Below are 14,386 nucleotides of genomic sequence, written 5' to 3' on the forward strand. Positions count from 1 at the left end.
TAGGAAGGGGGGAGGGGTTATGCTATTAGTTGAGAAACACATAAAAACCAAGGAAGTGAAGCCAGTCGACATCGCTGGACAGTGCAGTGTTGAGTTAGTTTGGTGTGACATAAGCATTGGGAGATCAAAATTGAGAGTAGGAGTGTGCTATAGGCCTAATGACTCTGATGAGTATAATAAGGAACTGTACAGGGAAATAGAGTGGGCCAGTAAATCAGAGAGTCTTATAATGGGAGATTTTAATTTCCCAGATATTGACTGGAATTTGGGGGCTGGTTACTCACGCACTAGCAGGGCTTTTGTGGATTTATTGGATGATTGTTTTCTACATCAGCATGTTCGGGAGGCAACTAGAGGGAGTAATACTCTTGATTTGATTATCAGCAGTGATTCTTCATGCATTAAGAATCTGCAGATAAATGAACCACTAGGTGGCAGTGATCACAGTGTGCTGAAGTGGGATTTACTCAAAGAGGTAACTACCATTAGGGGTAAAGGGAAGGGTTATTGCTTCCGTAAAGGCGATGGACTGAGACAGTATTTAAATTCTATTCAGTGGGACCAACTGATGATGTTACCAACAGCAAATTCAAAATGGGAAGCATTCAAAGAACTTATCTTGGAAGCTACTAGGCTTTACATACCAACTAAGAAATATTGTTCAAGGTTTAGGCCAAAATGGATGTCAGATGAACTAATGAGGTATATGGCAGAGAAGAAAAATGCATGGGATACTTACAAATTAGCACATGACACAGAATCCTATGATAGATACAAGTTGATATGCAACCAAGTTACAAAGGAGGTTAGGCAGGCGAAGGCAGATTACGAGAAATCCTTGGCAAGGGATGCAAAGAAAAACAAGAGTTCTTTACTTATGTAAACTCTAGAAGGAAGGGGATGAATCAGATTGGTCCACTTGATATTGATGGGTCAAGTGTTGATGATCCTGCTCAGGTAGCTAACAAACTAAATGAATATTTTGCATCGACATTCACACATGAGGAGTTATTCAGCGAGGGGAATGCCAGAGGTGTATTCAACTCTAGCAGTAAGCTACAGAATCTTGAAATAACTGGGAGTAAAGTGGAGGAGAAACTGTTGAAGATAAACACAAGAAAGGCACCCGGGGTGGATGGGATCTATCCAGTTATATTAAAGGACGCAGCAAAGGAAGTAAGCAAACCCTTAGCCATAATTATGAGAGCTTCCTTGGACTCAGGGGAGGTACCCATAGACTGGAAATGTGCAAATGTGACCCCAATTCACAAAGGAGGATCAAAGGCTGACACAAGTAATTATAAACCTGTGAGCTTAACTTCTGTTCCAGGAAAATTAATGGAGGCCACTGGTTAAAGAAGCACTGCAGGATCATTTAGACAAGACTTCAGTTATAGCTCAGACACAGCATGGTTTTGTTAAGGGGAAGTCTTGCCTGACCGACTTGATTGGATACTATGATGCAGTCACCAAAGAACTGGATGCAGGGAATAACTTTGATATTATATACTTGGATCTTAGAAAGAGCTTTTGATTACTGTTGCACATGGAAGACTGCTACACAAATTGGAGCAGTGTGACATTGGAGGAAAATTGCTGCTATGGATAAAGGGGTGGTTGAGGGGGAGAAGACAGAGAGTGGTAATCAATGGACACTGCTCATCGTGGACTAATGTTATTAGTGGAGTCCCTCAGGGCTCAGTGTTGGGTCCATTATTGTTTTCTGTATTTATAAATGATATTGATGATGGTATATCAAGCTTAATGTCCAAGTTTGCAGACGATACAAAGGTTGGCAGGGTTGTCAAGGACACTACTGACACTATGCTGCTGCAACAGGATCTGGAAAGGTTGAGCAGATGCCTGAGAGGTGGCAAATGAAGTTTAACATTGACAAATGTAAAGTACTACACATGGGAAACAGCAACCCCAGAGCAACGTATCAACTCTGTGGTACTACACTGACAGTGGTAGAGAATGAAAGGGACTTGGGGGTGGTTGTGCAGGCAGATATGAAGTTCTCTGAGCAGTGCAGACGGGCAGCAAGAGTAGCTCATGGAGTATTGTCAATGATATACAGGAATTTTTTCCAGCAGGGATAAGGGAGGTGATTATTCCATTGTATAAGGCAATGGTCAGGCCACACCTAGAGTACTGTATACAGGTCTGGTGGCCTCATTTCAAGAAGGATGTAGAGCTGCTGGAACGAGTACAGAGAAGGGCAACAAGATTAGTGAATGGAACAAAGGGGTGCTCTTGAAAGGCTTAAGTTTTTCAAATTACAGTGTCTGGAGACTAGGCACCAGCGAGGTGATCTGATAGAGGTGTATAAAGCCTTGAATGGTTTAACCATGCTCAATGCTGATGGGATTCTTCCTCTAGCTCAGAAAAATCACCTGAGAGGGCATAAATTCAAATTGAGGAAAGACAGATGTAGGATAGACGTGCGGAAATTTGCCTTTAGCCAGCGGGTGGTTGGTTGGTGGAACAGACTTCCATCCCTTGTGGTGGAGGTTGAAAGCCTAAATAAGTTTAAGGCTCAGCTGGACAGGTATTTTGAACGAACAGAGGGGTGAAGTGGTAGTGGTTTTTTTTTTTTTTTTGGCTGATGCTACATAAGCTTGCTTTCTTGCATCAAATGCCTCTGCTAATGCTAATGCTAAAAAATAACACTTCACCAGTGGAGAAGACTATTGTTACTTATTCTCAGTGGATACCACCACACAGACGGCTGTTTGGTCTCATCGGTGGGTACCTACAATTGTCTTCTCCACTGGTGAAGTGTTATTTATAGTAACAATAGTAACAATTTAAAGTAACAATAGTCTTCTCCACTGGTGAAGTGTTATTTATTCGAGGTAGTGCAATATCAGGCAACTTGTGTGAGATATGATAAACTATGCCATTTTACCGTTTTCGGTAATTCACTACGTATAAACATGATGCCAGTGCACTAACCTGTTACATTACTTAAAATATATTCCTAAATAATGCTGGGAAGTGATTACTCCATATGTTTAGCTGACTGACTTTAAGAGAGGACAGACAGCCAACTTATAAGAGAGGGGGGGGAAATATAATTTCATGTTATTGCTGAACAAATAAAGAGGTGTCTGCAGTTCAGGATGTTGGACACAGAAGAGGAAGGCATTCATGTTCAAAGACCAGGCACAGGACCATCCAGAACCGATGAAAGGCATATCCTGCAGGTATCTTTGGTTAAACAGGTCAGCTACTTCTGCTCAGACGAGGAGTGTTATGCTCCTTGTGACTCCTATCACATTTCAGTTGTTTCTGGAGGCTGGACTGCTATCTCAAGTCTTGCTGAACTGTTTGCCTCTCATTCTACTTGTCATGTAAACTCCCAGTGTAATGGTTTGGGGAAGCAAATGGCTTACCCAAACTATTAAACCGGAAGTTATAACAAAAAACAAGTCTTTGTGGAGGGCAGTATGATGGACCATTATTATGTTGAAAATGGCATAAACCGAGCGGTTATCCTGTTTTTGGCAAATATGGATAATGCGATGTCCCAACAGGATAATGCCAGATTTTTGCGAGATTGGCACTTCAAGATATGAAATGCCAATCTTGCAACAATCTGCCATGGTGTGTGAGATCACCAGTTCTGTCCCCAATCAAACTTGTCTAGCACAAAATTGGAAGGTATCCAATTACAAATTTGTACCTGCACTTTTAATCCCTCAATTCATATCAGGTGAAACAGGTCTAGAATGATATACTGCAAGGCGACATCCAACATCTCTTAGACCAGTGTTTCCCAAACTGTGTTCTGTGAACAAGTGTTTCGTGAAAAATCATAATTAATAATTTGAAAAATAAAATAAATAAATTTTGCATATTTGTAGCGTACACTACTTTTGGATCATTATAATTTTTAACATTATTTTGTTTCTGTTATTAATATACTGGCATAGACTAATAATCAGATAGACCTCAGAACACTTTATTTTGGCGGGCTTTTGCATAGAGAAGTATGCGTAGAAGTAATGACATCTGGGAAAATGTAGTGATGTAATATTATGCCATTCATATGCAATTTATCCTGGAGTACACGGGTTGAAGGAGAGGGGGAAGCGAACCGATATCATAATTAAACTCACTTCCTTATATAAATTTTTTTTGATAATTATCAGTATTTCAAAATATTATTAAAATAAATGACCATGGATTTGTGGTTGAAATAAGGAACTTTAAAACGAGAAGCAAGTACTTCTAGTATTGCAACTGTGGTTGATAAAAACAAACACAATGATGTCACACTTCAAGGTGAGGATGAACAATCGCAGCCTTTTGTTCCCTCAAAATCTGAAGTGAAGAAACAGGAACCAACTAATGAAAGACCAAAACAAAAGTATGATGACAGTTATTTGAATTTTCAGCTTTACATGTGTTCGAAATAAAGATGCTCCTGATGCACAGTGCGTCGTATGTAATAAAATATCAGCAAACGGTTCTTTGGCTCCCACTAAACTTGTTTTGTAAGTGTTCCATAAATATGTGTTCCGTAAATACAGGGTGTCTCAAAAATATTGGTACAAACGTTTAGGGGAGGTAGGTAACATCTAAAGGAATGTGACTTGCATAGGAACCCATAACCGGAAACGTCACGGGAAAGTAGTAGCAGAGGCACAAGAAGCAGAAATGACACAAGACAGTAATTAGTGGCAAACATTTATTTGACATAATATTAACAATGGAGTAAGAGATGGATGCATTTCATGATGTTACAACAGATGCTCGAAGGTTCCACCATGAGATGCGATGCATGCGTGACACCGACGCAGCATGGATTGGCGGACATGGTCGAACACACCTGGAGTTTCTTTGACAGTAGCAGCAGCACAGACGAGTCTCGCCATGAGATCCATCTCCACAGGCGATTCATACACGATAGATTTGAGGGCCCCCACAGAAATAAATCAAGGCTCGATAAATCATGTGAGCGTGGGGGCCAGGCAACGGGTCCACCACGGCCAATCCATCGATGCCCAAAACACCTGTTCAAATGGTGACGAACACACCTTCCATAATGGGCAGGCGCCTTGTCATGTTGAAACCAAATGTTGCGTCTCACATTTGCTGGAATATCGTCAAGTACTAAGCCGACTAAGCAGTCACTGACCATACCTGCCCACACATTTATTGCGAGGCGATGTTATGCCGCATGGGGGCGCACACCGTGTGGGCCCTCTGCTAATCCGTACGCTATGTGCATGTCTGCCAGCTCATAGTTCGTATATCAATGCATGCTCTTCATGTGGCGACTACTGCTTGAATGTGTAAACCCAGAAATTTTCCCTCTTGTGAACTGTTGGACAGTGCTGTGTACTGACTTACGGTGACGTTTCAAGTTATGGGTTCCTGTGTATATTGTGAGATGAAAAGTGTTCCGTGACTAAAAAAAGTTTGGGAAATGCTGTCTTAGACTGAATGTGCCATCCAGTGCTTGTAATCAAGTACTTGGGAGTCATACCTGATATTAATTTTCAGTAGTATAATCTTTTTTTTTTTTTTTTTGATATCCTGAATAAAATCTACAGAAATAATTTGAAAATTGAATCGGTTATTCCTGTAATTCTTCTTAATATAATCAAAATGGATCATATTTTGTGGTGTTCCAGTTTCCATTTCCTTTGTCATAATTTTATGACAGTGATTAAAACTTATTAGTTATTTATCTGTATGGGTGGTAAAATTGACTAGAGTTTGACATTCCAGCATAAATTTCTGTGCTGCCTAGAAAATCCAGCCTATCACTCAGTATTTTAAAGCTCAATCTGGCAGCAGTATTGAAGCTGAATTGTGTGTTGTGATCTGTGTCCTGCAAAGGTTGTTCAACTTTGGACAAAGATATGCAATGGATTCTTATGGACATTGGATTATTAGCAGCATTGTATTATGGTGTAAATCTGTTGATTGAAGCAGATGTCTTGCAATATGAGTGATGATGAAATGGTGAGAGCCCATTTTTTTTTTTTTTTTTTTTTGAAAATTTGCGAGCCCATTGTTGAGACGATCATTTATTTTACAAATGAAATCCTGAATGCAATTATTGAGTATCCAGAGCCAAAACTACTCTGGGGTAAGCTGGGACACAACCCAAGCATTTGAATGGCGCAATCGATCAGTTATGTATTTTAAAATTGCGGATTGGAGGAATTATCCTGCTTTGTGGAAACACTTTGAATCAGAAGTTAAATATTCCGGATTATTAAAGCGACTTTTAAATCTGGAATTTAACTGTTTAGCACTAATGATTGACATCCTGCAGGAGCTCTTACCTTTCAGAAGCTTTACAGATTCACTATGGTAAAAGTAGATAAATTAATTATTCGAACTATCAATGCTATTGCTAATTTGAAAAATTCTGAAGGAAATTATGAAGCTAAAATTGTGAGCATGTTGAAGTGGAAAGAATTTGAAGGAATCAAAATCCAAAGTAAGAACGCATTTAAAAAATTACCTTGTGACAAGTTATTAAATGCATTGTTTTATCTGTAAAGGATAAGTTATTAATTCAGCTGAGTGATTTTAAATTAAATAAAGAAAATAACGATGCCATTGAAAGAAATTTTAATCATATGCTACCCGAAATCATGGAATGTGAAAGAACTTTCGTCTCGGTAGCAAGACTGAAAACGGAATAAGGAATTTAAGTTTTCTGATAAAATGTGAAATAAAAATTAATGATTTTAGAGATTTTGTCGAAGACAGTTTATCTTTTAAAATCGAGTGAAATTCCCTTTTCAATTAAGAAAGCCAGAAATATCTTTGAAACCATTGCGATTAGCAGTGGTGGAGCTGAGTGAGCTTTCAGCATAATGAATAATATTGAGTGAATGAATGAATAAATAATGTTGACAATTAAACACATTGCAGATTATGATGACCATACATCTAAATCAGTGCCATATTAAGGCAAGGGCTAGCAGGACCCTTGCCCAGGGTGGCATTCTTTAAGGGATGCCAAATTTTACAAATCATGAAAAAAAAAAAAAAAAAAAAAAAAAAATATATCCATAGTAAAGGGGGTGCCGAAATATCTTTCTTTCTGGGGCACGAAAATACCTTGGTCCGGCACCGAACTAAATGGAAAACCATTGCTTCAATTCAATCCGGATCGTTATGTCAAATCATTTGTCCACCTTTCTTTCTGGGGCACAAAAATACCTTAGTCCGGCACCAAACTAAATGGAAAACCATTGCTTCAATTCAGTCTGGATCATTATGTCAAATCATTCATCTGTAATCATCGCTCAGCTATTGAGCAAAGCAGAAGATCGACAACAAATATTAATAAAGAAGTAAATGCATATGGCAATTTTTTGAATAAAATTTTCTTGAATATTTGTGAAACTTTTTTTTTTCATGTAATCTGTGATTTTCGTGTACCTTTTGCAGAATAGTTTGTTTTTTTATGTAATATTTGTTTTTATGTTGTGGAATGTTTTGTGATAGTTTTTATGTTATTTGGGATATGGGAAATATTTCATGTTATTTTTTATTCGCAATATTAAAATTTTATCATGAAAAACATGTATCCCTTATACTTCCCTAGTTTAAAAAAAAAAAAAAAAAAAAACCCGAATAAAAAAGAGGTGCGTGCCCGAGCACTACAGTAGATGGTTTTTGTGAAACATCCTTCGCGTTTCTTTTAGTTATTTTGATTTGTATATATTGATTACGAAATAAAATAACATTTTTATTGTAAATATTTTATTGATCATTCACAAATTTTCATAATTTCTGGAAGACAAGATACAATGGGTTTAGGATAACTACAGTAAGAGATGTATACTTGCGATTGCAATGTATCTAAATATCTCTGGAAAACAGCGACGATCGATTGAATAAAGATTTTGTAGTTGAAACAGCATATACAGCTGTTAGGGGCACTTAATAATGGAATGTAACGAAAATGCGAGATGAAAAAAAAAAATTGTTGACAAATTTGTATTGTTGCAATCATACTTACTGAAGTAGTAACCTTAGGAAGCATGATTGTGACGTCATAGTATTAAAAAATTCTAAAGTTTTTTTTTTTTTAGATAGACCTAGGAACGTTTTACACATTCACTTATATGCATGGTTAAGCGAGTAATAAGCCCCATCTGTCCAACCCCCTGACTCGAGATATCATACCGGTCACGAAAAATATCACGTGCTTTTATCACACTATTAGTATTGCAAGCAGGGGAAGTGCCTCTGGTGGAAGCCGTGGATGATGTCCATTGTGAATCTTGCAGTAGACACAAACTTTGTCAGTCATTTTGAATGTCATTCTTCCTGTGGATATAGCTATAACATTGTTGCTTATTCCTGCAGCAGAATTAACAATTTATCCCCCACCCATCACTAGAAAAGACAACCATATAGTAAAAAGTTTCCAACTGTTATTAGAAACAGGTTAAATCTGAGTTAATACAGATAGTGTGTAAAAATAAATGGGACCAGGCTTATCAGATTTCAGCTGAATTGCTCATCTCACTATCTTGATTACTCATGGAATGAGTAATTGGTTGAGGTGGTGCTTCTTGATACATTGATTGCAGTGGTGATGGTATCCTAATTTCTTTTTCTTTTTTTTTTTGGCACTGCAAGACATCTGCACTGTATGTAAACATCTGATTTCAATGTGCCGTTATGTTGAATGTGTCATTATTTGGGGTGCCGTTATTTTGAAAGTCTAGTGTACTAGGAACAATAATATTCATCATGGAAATATAGCCAGCAGTTTTATGTTATTTTATATGCAATCTCGTGATCAGTATTTTGATGTATAGGCTAAGAATTTTATTTAAATTTTATATTTGTGCATTACCTTCAAGTATCACTATTTACCATTATTTCATATAGGTTTAACTCACTTAATTTGTAAAATTTCACATCATTGGGAACACATGGATGATGGGTCTTATACATACCTCTATTAGATGATTATTAGAATATCCTGAGTATTAGGCCCTTCAATAAAAAAAAAAAAAAAAAATATATATCATTGAAAGTATTCAGAGAAAATTTATGAAGACTAAGTATCTTAACAAGAGTATTCAGCTTGGATTGTAGTCATTCAGATATGCTATTTTATTTTTTATAGTGTTTCAATTTAGAGGCACAGTGGCCTCTTATTTTTAAGTTTAAGCCATTTGTTCTCCTGATTTTTTTTTTTTTTTTTTTTTTTTTGTCATCGTTGGAGCAAATTTCCCGAATTTAATGTTAAAATTGGATTAAATATTTTTAAAATTTTGCATAATCAAGTCATTTTTTAATGGGAAGTTGTTCTCTGTTCCAAGTTTAATTTAAAATCATCGTTGCTATATTTCTAAAACAGATTTTATTTGGAGGGGGGGAAAAATCTCAAATAAAATAACAGCAATTGTAGCATGAGCAGTGCACCAGAAACTGTCCTTGTATAGCCAGCTACATTTTGCAGCTAAATAAATGCATGTACTGAAGGTGCCTCCGTAGCCAGGCGGGAAGGAGCAGCAGTGTGTAGCACATGCTTCTTGATTAGACTGGGGTTCGAGCCCATCACCACCAAATATAGAGGATGACGGAAAGGTCAGGGAATGACCACCGCATATCCTGGAGCAATATGGCCTTAGTTGCTAATGCTCCTAAAAACCCAAATAACAACAACATGTACTGAAGAGTGAATGTTAACAACTATTTTTTTATTTTTTATACAGTCAGTTTATTTTTAGAATTTGACTAAACTGAGGAAGGGAAAGAATTAAGAAAATAGCAGTTCATTAGGAAAAGAACTTTTAAATTTAAAACTTGTGAAATCCAAGTGGTAATACTTAATTCATTAAAATTAATCCATTTTAACATTAAATTCAAATATTTAACCCCAAAATTTGACAAAAGGTTCAGATGACTAAAAGCTTAAACCTAAAAAAACAAGATGTACCTTGGTGTCTTGTGATTGAAACATCCTGTATATCATTTACATGCCAAATTTTCAGGTGCAGTGGTCTAGTTGCAACATATTCTCAACCCAAGACCATGCAGCTGCAGCTATTGCCAAACGAGGGGTGCCAGTATATGCATGGAAAGGAGAAACAGATGAAGAATATATTTGGTGTATTGAACAGGTAACTTATTTCATTTTATTTTCATAGAAATGGCAAGTAGTGGCTATTGTATTAAGTGAGTGGGCTATGAGTTTAGCATTATAGAATTTTTTTCTTGTTTGTGTAGGTCTCTTAAAGCCTATACAAACAAGTAAAAACCTCAGCCCAATGACTTCATTACTGGCCTGAGGTTTTTTGGAACTCCCAGAATTGAATTTTCTATTTGCAAAAATAGTGCTATTTACTAGTAGGATAATATTTTAAAAGTACTTTTGACAATTTGTAATGATAATTCCTTATAAAATGTATTGATGATTAAATGTAATCATTCTTACTAATTTGGTATTTGGTTGTGTTTCTTTAAATTACAAACACTGCTTTTTTCTCCCCTGAAGTTAATGGCCACGACACTTTAAACAAGACAATGCTTATGTGTTTGTCAGTATGCAATGTACAAAAGTAATGATAGTGTAAAAGTCTCCCCTCCCTTTTTAATAAGGATAATTAAAGCATATAAGTTGGAAGAATTTGCCAAAGAATTTTTAATGCATTTGTTAATTCAGTAATTTTTCAGCATTTATTGTTTGTTGAAAAGAGTAGGCTTAATGTCATAACTTGTTATTGAACTATAAGTTTTGAAAGGAAAAGCAAATATGTAAATAGATTGTTTTTACCTTTATTTGTAGCCAGGAGTTGTTTATATGTGAATAGAACTTCCTGATATATGCTGGTTTATTTTTTGATATATGTTACTTTACTATCTGGTACCCATGCTTCTCTTAAAATAAAAAAATAAAATAGCTACATATATGAGAGAGGTGTTAATGACTCACATAACACGTGATTCCTGCTAGTTATGTTATTGTTTGATCTTATGTTAAAGTATAGCCCCTGGTAACAAAATGTTTGGTGGACAGAAGAATAGAGAAAGTTGAAAAAGAATGCTGTATGGTTGTTAATACATGTGTTTAAAAGTGATAACAACAGTAGAAAGATTGATTTTGCATGAGGGCTGTTCAATAAAGAATGATTTTTTTTTTTCTACAACATAACTTTATTTAATCATCCATATTTTTTTGATGGTCCTTTTCAAAGTAGTTCCCATTTGATGAAATTCACATACTGCAATGATTCTGCCATTCTTAAAAACATGGTTAAAGCCATTTTTTGACACATTTGAGAAATGCCTCTGGCAATTTCTGACAACTGGAAATGTTTTCCTTGCAGCACTTTCTTTAACTTTGGAAATAAAAAAAATCACAGGGTGCGAAGTCAGGGCTATAGGGTGGATGAGGGACTCAGCAGTTGACATTAAGGCTGGCTAAGTACCTGATAACAGTATTGATTTGTGAGGTCTTGCATTGTTGTGGTGCAGCATCCACCCACCTGTGAGAAGTTGTAGTCACTTGCAACGAAGGTGATCTCACAAAGTGTGCAGTACATTCTGTAGTGAGATACCATAACAGTCTTATGATAAGGCACAACATGCTGATAAACCATTCCTTGGATGTCAAAAACATCCATGAATGTCCTCTCCCGCAGAAGTCAAAGACACAATGCTTTTTTTCATTGTTGGTGATGATGTGGACCTCCAAACAGAGCTTCGTTGCTTACTCTCTGGGTCGAAATGAAGTCACATCTCATCAGCCATTTATTAACCATCTGTTGCAGCTCCTTACAAACTTCTATGTGAACTTGCTGTTTTGCTCTGGTGTGAGTAGTCTGCCCAGTGTGCACAAACACGTATCATCTACAAACAGTTATGGAGAATACCATGCATGTTTCCTACTGATATTCTCAACATATCTGCTGGTTGCCTTACTGTAATATGAAGATCTCTCACAATTAGAGAAGCAGCAGTGTTTATGGTTTCTGTGGCAATAGCAGTGGTTGGAGTTCCAAGACAACTGATTTTTGTGATTAAATCTCTTCCATCTTTAAACATTCTAAACTGTGCTATATGGACATGTAGATTCACCATAAGCCTCTTAACATTTACGCTTTAGCCAATATTTTCTTGAGATGGAAACAACTTGAGATCAGCATACTGTTATTCTTCATGTGTCACGTCCATTGTTATGTAGGTGAAACTGAACAGACATAAAATTGACCAAATGGTAAGGTCAGTCGTGCACATGAGTTAACTGTGCAGTTGCCATGTAATGCAGCTTGGTTTAGCCTTAAATTCTGCAGCTCAGCTAGAAATACCAAGCAGTACAGTTTTTCATGAAAAATTATGCTGTCTTTATTGATCAGCCCTCGTATTTGTGATAAGCTCATAAATGAAAATGGTTATTTTCTTGCCAGTTATGTTTTATTTTCTTGAGCATAAAATTATATAGCCATTAGCAAATTATTTTTCTTTGATTGTGAGGAAAATTGCAAGTACATATAGTTCTCGACTTTACGAGTTAATTTGTTCCTAGTGCGCTCTAGTAAAGCGGTAATTTATTTCACATAGATATAAGGTTAAAAATAGGGGTTACGTTCTCAACAATGAAATTAGTTAGCTAATTAGTTTGTTTAAACAAAGATTGATTTATTGCAAAGAAATGAAAACGTAGCCTGTAAAATCAAGCAAATTATAATAGTAGAGAAATTATTTACGACTTACAAATGTTAAAGATTGTTTATTCTTCATCATCGACTAAATGCACACTTGTTGATCGCTCATTATTGGCTCGGCACTCGTTGGTTTGTTGCATAAGGAGTCGTCTTCTTCAGAAATGGTTCGATAGGCATTTTTTCCAAGATAATCTCTTTTAATTATAAATTTCACGATTGCATGCATAAGCAAATTGCAACTAACCACGATTTGCATTTACGAAGCTTAAAAAAAAAGGAATAAAGAGAAGATTCTGAAAATTTGTGTATGTTTTTTTATACGATTGAAGATTTCAATAAAGGGGAAACACGTTTCACCATAACACAAAAACCCACACAATTCCAGCTATCGGTATTTTTGCAAATGCAAGAAGATTTGAGTTTACTACCCGTTTATAATTTCCCTCAACATGAATTGTTGAGGAGGCTTCCATCCTGCAGTGGGTTGATAATGGCTGCACTTTACTTTTTTTTATTATTGCTTGCAGTAACAGAAAAGCCCAATAAACTTGAAGTGCAAATTGTTTTTGTTTTATGGTCATGATCTCCAGAAATGTGCTGTAGAAAAATATTACAAAGGCTTTTAAAATTGATTCTTATAACAGAACATATGATAACGATGAAAGTGTAGTGCATTTTAATGATCTGAATTGGTAACTAATACAATCTACAAACCACACTCGCTACTCACTAGTGAGTTTTTAAGGTCATTTTTAAATGTCATTTTTAAGGTCATGAGCGTGACCTTAAAAATGACATTTTAGAGATAAATAGCTTAGTTATACAGCAAATTTCAATATCCGAGATCTTGAAACGAATTACCAAAAAACAATCTGTTATTGGGTTCACATTACGATATTTTAGCAATACTATGGTGTCTCTGGAATTGATTAATATTGTAAAGGTGGGTATGCTGTATTATATAGCTATGCACGTGGTTTGAAATGCAGTATTTATGAATGTTTAACATTCATTGTTTTGCGATTAATGTTCATATTTTCGATTTTGTTGATACTTGATACTTGGGGAAAAAACTCGTAAAACGAGAACTGCCTGTATCACAAAAAGTGAGATTACTTTTAGTTAATTGATTCTTACAAATCCTGTAAAAGTTTTTTTCTCTAATTTATCACATAATAATGTGATCATCTGACTTGGGATGTTACTTTTAACATTGAAAAGGGATGTATATATAAGCTTATTTTTGCTTTATAGGTTAAGTTTAAATGCCAATCTCTAGTGGAATAAAGAAGACTTAGTGAACATTGATCCTTCCTAAAGCTCAGTTCTGACTTATCTCTCAGAAAAAAAGTCTACTGCTTACATGTTCATTTTCAATGACAGTCAGATTTCTAGACTATATCTCTTTTGGGAGAAACGCTGATTTCTTAACTTGTCTTGGCACAAGTATCATAAATACTGCTTACTTTGTATTTTATTTTTTTGCTCTCAGCATGACTTGTCTTCTAAACGGCTAATCACTGTAGCTCAAGTCTGAAACCTGCCTCACCTGGAACTATCAAAGGATTTCGAACTTATAAGAACGGATGTTTGTTGGAAATTTTTACTGTAATTTTTGATTAATTAACATATTAAATTGTGTTTGTCTAATAGTCTGTCATATTCGTTAGCTTATTTTTAAATTTAGCTAGTGATTTTGTAAATTAAGACTTATTATTTAT

General features: G+C 35.9%; 1 protein-coding gene across 1 annotated transcript in view; it reads left to right on the top strand.

Annotated features, from left to right (window-relative positions):
• Ahcy (adenosylhomocysteinase) overlaps positions 1-14,386 on the top strand; it is a 68,051-nt gene that overhangs the window by 15,793 nt on the left and 37,872 nt on the right. Inside the window, exon 3 of the mRNA XM_090383733.1 lies at positions 9,993-10,121. Coding sequence (XP_090239859.1) covers positions 9,993-10,121 — 129 coding nt within the window. The remainder of the gene's footprint in view (positions 1-9,992; positions 10,122-14,386) is intronic.

The sequence above is a fragment of the Mastigoproctus giganteus genome, chromosome 10 (assembly GCF_048544385.1).
Source record: "Mastigoproctus giganteus isolate SK-2022 chromosome 10, ASM4854438v1, whole genome shotgun sequence".
NCBI lineage: Eukaryota > Metazoa > Arthropoda > Arachnida > Uropygi > Thelyphonidae > Mastigoproctus > Mastigoproctus giganteus.